The 10,912-nt window shown below is 42.0% G+C and overlaps 1 protein-coding gene across 1 annotated transcript; it reads right to left on the bottom strand.

Moving 5' to 3' along the window:
• Positions 1-2,204: 2,204 nt before the first annotated feature.
• On the bottom strand, positions 2,205-10,276 carry cysltr1 (cysteinyl leukotriene receptor 1). The gene is made up of 2 exons (XM_023816365.2): positions 10,113-10,276; positions 2,205-4,261 (listed from the first exon to the last, which is right to left on the bottom strand). Exon 2 carries the CDS (start codon positions 4,255-4,257, stop codon positions 3,217-3,219), a length of 1,041 nt encoding a protein of 346 aa, XP_023672133.1. The 5' UTR covers positions 4,258-4,261; positions 10,113-10,276; the 3' UTR covers positions 2,205-3,216.
• Between the last annotated feature and the right edge of the window lie 636 nt (positions 10,277-10,912).

Here is a 10,912-nt window from a genome sequence, read left to right as displayed (position 1 = left end):
TCTTATGCTCTTATGTTAATATTGAGTAACAGGACAGTAAATGTGGTGAATGAGAGGGACAAGCTGGAGCTCTAGGTACAATACAATGAGGACCAACAGCAGCCACATGCTGGCTAGATAACTTGCAGTATAGTGGAACACAGTCAGGACTAAAAGGTTGAATCTGTTCTTCAGCAGATTTGACTCTCACTTGCCAATCCAGCCTCTGTGTGCCAGTTGAGGAGACTTTGGGTGCATCACTGCCCCCTACCTTCACATCTCCCTGAGACCTCCCCACTGAGGACACCACTCCCTAAGTCTCCTGCCCCATCCCACTTCTCACTCAGTCTGTTACTGCTGACCAGGTCAGGAAAGTGCTGGAGAAACTCCACAAAGGCAAGGCTGCAAGGGCTGCTGGAATCACTTCCACGGTGCAGAAGACATGTGCCAACCAGTTTTGCAGGGTCCTTCTACACCTGTTCTTCCTCTAGTACTCCTAAGGACTACAAATCAGTTGACTTTTGAGACACTGGTCCTGAATCAGCTGTGACCCATGGTCACAGACCACCTGGATCCCTTGCAGTTTCCCCATCAGGCACATATAATTGTGTATGATTCTCCAATCTACATGCTCCAGAGAGCCTACACCCACGTGGACAAAGCAAAGCACCATAGTCAGGATTATTTTCTTTGAGTTCTCCAGTGCCTTCAACAACATCCAGACTCACTGACTCGGGAGCAAGTTCAGGGCATACATTTGTGACACTCCAGGACTGTGGATCAGAGATGGTGGATCCCGTCTCCCTCCTTGCAATGGACTTACAGCAAAGTACCAGCTCATGGCGCCCACAGAAGGTCTCCAAAGACTCCTCCATTGTATTGACAGTAGTGGTAAGTTGGTCCAGGAGGTTAGTGGAGGAATTTGTCTTATGGTTCAGGCAGAACATCAGCAGAAGAAAAGGAGTTGGTTGTAGATTTCTGGTGAGACCATTCACTGCCTGGTCTATCTACGTAAAAAGCTATTAACATGACACACGTGTTGTGAAAGCCAAGTACAATTTTTTGAATGTGAAAAATGCCCAAGTTCATTCAAAGCAGTTTTATTGGTATGCCACAAGTTGCTGATCAAAAAATCTTGTACAAATCATACACAATCAATGAAAAAAAAAAACATTACTGCAGCTAAATAACATCAGTGTGTATAACTTTGCATTTTGGTTCCTCATTTTGAAAGCTGTTGTGAAACAGGTGAAGGCATGTAGAAGGGCACACTACGAGAAGGAAGCTCGTCTTTACATATGATCTGCTACCCCAGGCAGCACAGGGCACATGCCTGGGGTTCACCCTGGATGGGATGTCGTCATTCTGTTTGTATATTTGTAAATTGTTTTGAAGATGAGTGAGTCGATATGACCTTTTTATTTATTTATAAAGCATCCATCTTGTAACAGCGTATCGTGGTCAGCATTACAGGGTGTGCCCTATGCAGGATACTTGTACACACACATGTACACCACTTAGTGATACCTATTCATCTAACTGCACGTCTTTTGACTGCGGGATGGGATTGAAACCCTGGACCCTACAAGTATGAGGCAACAGTGATACACACCAAAGCCAGTCTTCGGGGACCCTCAGACAGTCCATCTTGTCTGGGATTCCCCGACATCCAGGCTGAGAAACACCAAAAAAGCTACAATACCACCCAGACAAGCACATAGCACCTTGTAAAAATAACTACCCCTATCTTGATGGAAGGTGGGGAAGCCGGACAGCATGTGCAATTACCACACACACGTATCCAAATCTGTACTCTCGCTGTGTTTCCTGTCGCAGCTGTTTAGTTCTTGAATTACATCCCGATTGCATCCCGGCAGGTGTAAACCTCGGACACATGTGTGTCTTATCAACTTCCAACAAAAGTGAACCCAGAGTCACTACTGGCAAGGTGCAGCTGCTTTAGTGACAATTCCCAGTTTAGAAATGAAACAGGAAGCTTAGCAGAATAAAAAAGTAAGCATATAACATTGCTGGAGAGGAAAAAAAGTCACTAAGGTCATCCTTCTATACACCAAGTAAATTCTCTAAAAAATTATACAGCTTTTCAGACAACCAAAATCAGAGTACTTTGACTTAAATTTAACACATCTGTGTAAACATTCAGGTTACCTGAATTTGATACTAATTGCCCACATTAAATACAAATGATGCCAACAAACATAACATTGAAGTTTCATTTACTATATTTTGCAAGCTTCCATATGAAGTATTTTCATTTCTGATTGCTCTTCATATCACTGGCTAAACCAGCAGGACCAGGTGCAGGACAGACAGTACTTTCATAAATGACTCCCACAATCCCACATAATAATTGGACAAGTTACAATTTTGAACACGGTTGAAGTGATCACTCATTCATATTCACTTGTTAAATATATCTAATTTTATGACAATAATATACACACATTTTTAATACATGACATTGACTCCACCGTGTATTTATAAATACACATGCATACATTTACACAAGGTAATAATGTTTGCAATCTTCATCTAAACGTCAAAGAAGAATCTGAAATGCTAACAAACATATAACCCTTAAAACTGGAAACCTTTCAACAAAGGTTCTTGTTCACGATAATCAAATGACTATTGAGATAACATGACCACACCATAAACAAACCTAAGGTCAATTTCCTGAGTTAGTTGCTGTTCCTCAAACAACCACATACCAGAGTCAGTGGGGCAAATAGGACTTTTGAATTGGGGGGGACCAAGGATATTTTTTCCTTATGCAAAGACGGCAGATGCTGTTTTTTCGTCCTGTAAGTGGGGGGGACGGATCGAGGTCACTCTGAATCCGAAGGGGACCCATCCCATCCGTTCCTGGTGCTAACTGTGCGCCTGACCAGAGCTGCTTTATATGCCCTAAGTGTGAGATCCTACAATTTCAAGACTTCAGTGAGACGCTGCTTTTCAGATTGAACTGAAATCGTACCACATTTCCTACCAGTATTTCTACCTTCTGCCTACAATGTCTACCATCATGTGCTTCGTCATTACTTCATCATCTACTCTTCAGCTCTCCCGAGAGTTTTCAAAGTGTTCCAGCATATTCTACAGTTGCCAAAAAAAAAAAAACCTGCATGGATAAATTCTTCACGTGGCCCAGCCCTCCTACACGAACAGCCCCTTTGTTCTCTCTTCCATTCACCTCCAGAGCTTGGAGATGCTTAGCTAGTTTCCCTGTGGGCCATTGCAAGCCTGCAGCTTGTCCTGCTCCTGCTCAAGAGCTTCAGGCTCGCAAGCCATCCTGTGGCGGTGCTGCGTGGCACTGACTGAGTTTTTCCGAAAGGTGGAGACACGGCGACGGAAGTTCTCCCCGGAGAAGAAGTAGAGCATGGGGTCGAAGCAGGAGTTGGAGGCAGCCAAGCAGAGGGTGACCACCACAGACTTCTGCATGTAGATTATGTCCTCACAGGAGGTGTCCTTGTGACCCATGACGTGCAGGTGGACAGTACGCTGGATGTGGTAGGGCATGAAGCTAACCAGGAAGACCAACATCACGATTACAATCATGCGGATAGCCTTGGTGCGGGTATGCCTCTGCTTATTCATGCTTGTGGAGCTGGTTAGCAACGCGCGGATTATCCCTACGTAACACAGGAGGATAACCAGGAAAGGAATGATAAAACCCACCACTAAGGAAATATAGTTGAGTGTCTTCAGCTTTTGTAATCCCCCTTTCTGCTCTGGTGGCTCAAAGCACTTGGTCTTGTTGGTAGCTGGGTCAGTGTAAGTCCCACTTAGGAGGAAGGGTGAACTGGCAACACAGATGAAAATCCAGATGCCAGCACAGACGAATCGAGCCTTGCGCTCGTTGACTAGTTTAAGGTTCTGCACCGGGAAGACGATAGCCAGGAAGCGGGTGAAGCTCATAGCCACCATAAAGAAGATGCTGCAATAGAGGTTGACGTAGAGGGCGTAGGAGCTGATGCGGCACAGGAAGTCTCCGAGGTACCAATGGCCTTTGCTTACGTAGTACAAAACACGCAGAGGTAGCGTGGTGACACACAGCAGGTCAGATACGGCCAGGTTTATCATGTAGACATGAAATGCAGACTGCTGGACGGAGGTCCGGATCAGCACGAATAAGGCAAAGCCGTTTCCCACCATGCCAAAGACAGTTATAATTGAATAGACCGTTGAGTATACCTTGTTGCGGAAGTCGTCAATTGATTCACATGTGCTGTTTCCAGAATCCATGGCTGCATGCATTGGCCTATGGGGTGAAATAGAGAATCCTCAGTTTGGAGTATAATTATTACACATACGAATAATTTTTACTTTGTACACTTGTATTTATTATTACTTAAGCATCAGGCTGCGAGGAGACATGCAACTAAGCATTTCACGGTATTTTAGTACATCCTGTACTTAATACATATGACAATAAATCTTGCATCTCTTAATATTTTTCTATACATCTTTCAACCGAATGTGGTTAAGTTCACAGGGCCTGGAACCTATTGCAGGAAGCTGGGCTGGACCTAGGCTGGAATGCCAATCCAATGCAGGACACTTAAACAAACAACCAAACATTACTTGCAATTCAGAGACATGACTTATGGCTCTTTTTCAGTGGCATACAGGAACCAGGCTGTACCCAAGTTCCAGCTTGCTTTGGTTTTCCACTGCAGAAGGGTTGGCTCGGTAAAGACATTGCCGGGATTGGAGAGCGACAGAGACATAAAATCGAAGAGATAATTATTTATTGTTCACATGGTGTACATGATGATTTACTGTGTGCTAATTTCTGCTAGCACCCCCATGAGAATCACCATGCTATGTTAGCTTCAAACACTAGCAGAATTAGAATTAGCTTGCATAATTTTGCCTTACGAATCCATTCCTTTTAGCTGTTTCGAAGTTCCGAGTTATCCGGAACACATCAATACATTGCAATGTGCAATACCACTAATAATGAATAATAATAATAATAATCAATACTTCATTAATCCCTGTGGGGAAATTGTCTTTACGCCTCCCTGAACTTGCTCTTTGTGGAGTAAGCTGTCTGCGAAGGGCAGCCACCTTCTGAGGCGCCCAGGGAGCTGGGGGTTAAGGGCCTTGCTCAAGGAGCAGCAGATGTGCTGAGGCTGGGCTTGAACCGGCGACCTTGTGATTACAGGCACACAGGCTTAGCCCATGCGTATCAACGGAGATCACTGGCATCTCAATGCATTTCAACCAATCAGATGGTGGTGATGCAATCAGCTTGTGTAATTCATGCTTTCGGCGCCTGCTAGTAAGCAAGACCATGGGTCAGTGAGGGTACGGATCGGGTTAGGGTTCCCATAATGTACAATGGAAAACTGCCTCTTTTCGGTATGGCCGGGTTCTGGGTGGCACTGCGAAAGTGCCATTAGGGTAACTGCATGTCGTTGGAATGAGGGGGGGGCAAAGCTTAAGGACAAGGAGCAAACATGCAAACTCAACAGACCAAGGACAGACGTGTGATTCAAACCGCCAGTGTTAAAGGCATGCAGTAACCGTGCAACTCACTGAGCAATGTTGCCATTCCTATTTATCAACCAGATGCTTGGCAAAACAAAAAAAAACAACGGCTGCAGTGGTTCTTCTGTGTCCTCACACTGGAACCTCTGAAGGTCCCACAAATGCTATCTACGTTATCTCTCTTCAGCAGATGGAAGTCTATCCACATAGGTCCTCTTTATATGTGGGGAAGAAAAAGAACTTTGAAAGGTAACTTCTTCTGGGGCCAAACAACGCATCATGAGAACACCACTAAGGACAGCTAGAGAAGTGCATTACTCAAACCCTGTCAGCTGACGAACACCAAATATATCTTGCAGGTACGGGGTCGGCAGGGGACCTGGAGCACAAGACAGCTGCATGCAAGCGGTAATTGGTAGCACAAGGGACAAAGATTCAAACATCACACACATAGGGTAGAGGTGGGCTTCAAAGCACGTGTGTGGTGACAGCACAACTCAAGCCACAATTCAGCTATATACTACATCACTGCTCAGTGCTATACATTTCACTGCTCAGTGCTAAAAAAAAAGACTGCAATGCCCCCACTGAGCATTCACAATTGAACCTCTGAAGGTCTTGTAAATCTTATCTCTTATCTGTTTTCAGCTGATGAAAGTAAACATCCTTTCTGCATGTAGAAAACAAAGTCATTTCTTCAGGGGCCTAACCATGCACAGTGAGAATGTCACTAAGAACAGATAAAAACTGCATTAGATAAACCCCATTGGTTCCAAAACAGCAAATTAAAACAATTTATTGTAAATCCATCCATCATCCTACACTTGTCCAGAACAAGGTAATTGTCCTATGAAAACAAAGATCTCAGGTTTCTCAGGCAGCATGGGGCACAAAGCATGGGAAAACTCTAGGTGGGATGCCAGTCCATTGCAGACCTCACATGTACACACACAATCACGTGCAATCACTATGGGCAATCACTATGGGCAATTCAGAGATGCCAATTAACCTAACTGCATGCCTTGGACCTCGGAAAGGAAACTGGACTCCTGGGAGGAAACACATGCAAGAGGACTAGCAAACTCCACACATACGTCTACATACAACACATCTACTGGCATGGATGTGATTTGTTCTTACTTACAATTAGCCCCATCCAATTACACATACAGTGCACTAATGGTCATATATGAATGAATTGGAATTAAAATATCTCAATGGCAAATAAGCTAGCTTTATTTCATCATTAATTTTAGAGTTTAGTATCTTTAGTTGACTTTAGCATACCCTAACTCTTGAGTGAATCAGTTTTAATTAACGGGAATTAATTAACATCTCTAAATTGCCCAAAGTATGTATGAATGTGTGCCCTACCATCGTCTGCTGAGGGGCAAGATGGAAATGTTCAATAGTTAACATTAGGCTAGCTACTTATGCACTGCCTGGATATATTTTGCTGAAGTGCCTTTAGTTTTGATTACAGCATACATTCATCGTAGCATTGTTTCCATGGGCTTATGCAACTTTATTCGTCTCAACATTTACTTTCATCCAGATTTGCATTCATTGTTTGCTGAGAACTTGTACCTATGACAGAAGAGTCGAACCATCCTGTAAAGTCTTCTCCAGCACATTCCCTAAGACTTTCAATGGGATTAAGATCAGGACTCTGTGAAGGCCAGTTAATGTGTGAAAATGATTCCTCATGCTCCCTGAACCGATGAATCTTGTCATCCTGGAACATTCCAATGCCATCAGGGAAGAGAAAGACGTCCACTGATGAGATAACCTGATCATTCAGTAGATTTAGGTACTCAGCTGACTTCATTTTATTGCTGCATAATGTTGCTCAGCTGTAATAATGATCCAATCATTGGCTCTTAAGTATTTGCTTATTTAAATTCTAACGGTGATCGATTTTTTTTTGGCAAGGCAGTGAATGGGTATGTGAGAGTGTGAGGTCAATGTCTATGTTAATACGTGCATACTGCAACAAATGGATATATCCCAGAGTAAATTGCATGGCTGTTATTTTTCTTCATTAATCAATTCAATATGATTCCCCTAATAGGGCCTTGATGCCGTTTCCTACTAGAACTCCACACTCCCATATCAAATTGCAGATCAGAAGAGTCTCTCAGTCTACAGATTGCAAAGCAATTGTTACAGACAAACATAATTGGAAGCAGAACATTGACCTGAGGTTTTATAGGCGATAAATACTAATCCCACAGTCACCAAACCAGACCACATGATGTTTATGTTAATACAACTTAACAATACGGAAACCACAGACTATCACCTATAATTAGAAGGTCATAAAAATTAGGAAAAACAACAAAAGTAACAGTAACACCTACCAATTTAACTTTAGAATATACATATAATACAGATATACAGCACTGGAAAAAAATTAAGAGACCACAGCAACATTTTTCGCTTATTCAGCATTTTAGCATTTAATTTGACTTATTTTTCAGTTCATCATGGGAATGCATCTGTGTAAAAAAAATTTTTTTCGCAAACTCCAGTTTGGCTCTTCCCTACTAAAGAAATATAGAGTTAATGTTAATTTTGCCCAGAATTGAATAATATGTAAAATTATTTATATGATATTTATATGATTTCAAAGTGGCAGATGTGTGACAGACTGGTGTCCAAATTTGGGCATATCCTATATTATACTGTCAAATCACCCTTGAGAAATAGAAGACTCAACAGGATTGCACTCTACATGCGGGAGGGTGTAGCAGGTTATGGTGACAGGAAATCAACATCCAGATAATCACTTGCATAAGACATGCAGACAATTGAAGAAACATGACTCAAAATTTGCCATTACATTGGTGCAAGCCACAAATTTAACCTTTGGGTTGCCGTCTTTTTCCATTTCAGTGCACGAAGTGTTCAGATAATGACCAGTATTGACACCAGCCAGTTGTCAAATCTTATGCTCTCTTTCCTTGGTATTTACCTTAGGCTGCCTGTTCCATGTGGTCCCTAAGGCTCTTCTCTCTGCACTCACTTGCTCACCACTGATCCCATACAGATCATTTGACGATTTCAACTCTCACAATGCCCTGCATCCGAGAATCAGCTCTGGCACTGTGCCTGCAACAGGGCACGCATTTATGGAAAGGTATGGATGGACTTCACACGCCACTTCTGATTCCCCTTCTGATAAATTTCCCTTCCTGCTAAAATGCTAATCAGTAATCTTCCTTATGCTTACGAACACATCATACAGTAGATATGTGATGCAATCATGTTTCAGTAAAAACAGGCTAGTATGAATAAGTATGAAATGCAGACACATATATCCTCCCATGATAAATTAACTCTACAGCACCAGTCATTATGGGTGCAAAAGTTTGGACACACCTGCTCCTAATGTAAAAGGCATTTAAGTAATACATATCAAATATTGCAACAGCCAAGAGAAGTGTTCAACATCTCAACAATTTGTCAAATTTTAGACTCTTCAAAATATCCCCCTTTTCCTTCGATGACAGCACTGCTGATTCCTGGCATTCCTTCAGCCAGCTTCCAGATGTAGCCACCTGGAATGCTTCTCCAACAGTGCTGAAGGAGATTCCACAAGCTCTGGACACAAGTTAGCTACCTTCCTCATACTCTTTGATCCAAGTCATTCAGTTCTGTACGGTTTAGGATGGGGGGATTGTGGGGGCCAGGTCTTCTGTCACAGCACTCCATGTCTTTCCTTGTAATCACTACATAACCTCGAGGTATGCTTAAGGGTTGTCGCTATCTTGTTGTTTAACACGTGATTTTCAGAAGGCATGTCCAGACTTTTGACTTGTATGGTATATATTTTATATACCTGAAAAAGATTTTGTGCTATAACTTTACATTTAAAGTTGCATTATTGTTTATTAAATAAGAAAGTTTGAATATCTCATTTTAAAATGAAACATTTCTGGTATAATGACTGTACATAGCCTATGTGTGGATAACAGGCGTTGTATTAATATTATTACCGCACAATTATTTTACAATGATGTTCCTCGGGGAGCTGTTCGAGAGAACTTTCTAATTCAGTGACTCTGACATGCATTTGTCCCGCAGAAGCTGTTTTTCATAAGCAGTAACGGATCACTAGCGTTCACCTTCGCGGAATGTGACGCAAAAAAAATAAGCTTCGAAGTCCACTGGTGTTCGAAGTTACGGGAAATTCTGTTTTAATGATTTTGCTTTCAAGACATTATGCTGCACCCATAATCGTTGCCTCCAGACAGTCTATAGTTTAGACTTCTCTTGCAAAAAATATACATTCATTAGGACAGAAAATTTCCTCGAATTAAAAAAAAAGCAAATGTAATTAATACTAAATGAAAGAGATGCTTGGTGGAAAGTAGAAGTAGCTAAAAATTATTAAAAATAAAATCGCTACTAACAAGTAAAAACTTAAAATGCACTGTGCGCGTTTGCAATGTCTAAGCAAATCAGGCGGCGTAGAAAACACTTTCTAAGTGTGCATGTTCATTTGGACCAAGTCATACCATAACACCCCTCAGGAACATCATAAGGTTTCAAGAGAGACACAATACTTTATATGCGGTATGCCTGCGAGAGCAGTCCAGAGTAATTCATCTTACCTTTAAATTTACGGCGCTTGCTCAGTTGCAGAAAAGTAGAAACGCCCGCGATCAAATGCAGCCGCTGGCTACTTCAAAACGAAAATGTTTCCAAATACGCCACAGGTCGCGATGCATGTTTCAAAGCCCATATAAAAAAATTCCGGAGTTCACGTAATATACCACATTTAAGCGACGCCCACATTACGCACAGTGAGGAGGAGAACTGAAGGAGTGCTTATAGCTGAACAAACGGCGAACAATCAGCCTATCCATCTTCTCTTAATGAGACGCGTAATTATCAGTGTCATGGTTTTGCTAAAATGAGCACTCAAGGAAGGCATTCAGTAGCAAACTGAATATAATTTGGTCATTTCCAGTAGTTAATGATAATTATGGGTGCATGCATTTAGGACTTGTACAAGGACAGCATATATATAATGCAGTATAATGCATGAACATGCTTAATATGTACTATATGCACTCATTGGGCGTGAAATTTAACTTGAGCGAAATTCAACACTATTCTACATAATGAAGTAAAGTGGCACAGCATTTGTCTGCGAATCGGTTTGTGTGCGATCCTCTAGGTCTGCTCGATCGTATTTCACTGTATTTCAAGTTAATAACTCACCGGTTAGTGGATTCGACATTATACAACATAAAACATAAACATAAAATCCGGAAAATCCCATCGATGCAGTTGTTTGTCTTACGACGGAGTGCTGTATCCATGGTTTACTCCAGTTCTGTGCCTTGTGCTGCATGAGGAAGGCTACAAGTCACCATGACCAGGATATGTAGTTAGAAGATTTGAAGTT

This window comes from Paramormyrops kingsleyae, chromosome 10 (assembly GCF_048594095.1).
Source record: "Paramormyrops kingsleyae isolate MSU_618 chromosome 10, PKINGS_0.4, whole genome shotgun sequence".
Classification (NCBI taxonomy): Eukaryota; Metazoa; Chordata; class Actinopteri; order Osteoglossiformes; family Mormyridae; genus Paramormyrops; species Paramormyrops kingsleyae.
This window is presented reverse-complemented; position numbering and strand designations above follow the sequence as displayed.

What these genes read in the sequence shown, in the direction of transcription:
- cysltr1 (XM_023816365.2), bottom strand. Translation starts at nt 4,257, where the DNA reads ATGCATGCAGCCATGGATTCTGGAAACAGCACATGTGAATCAATTGAC.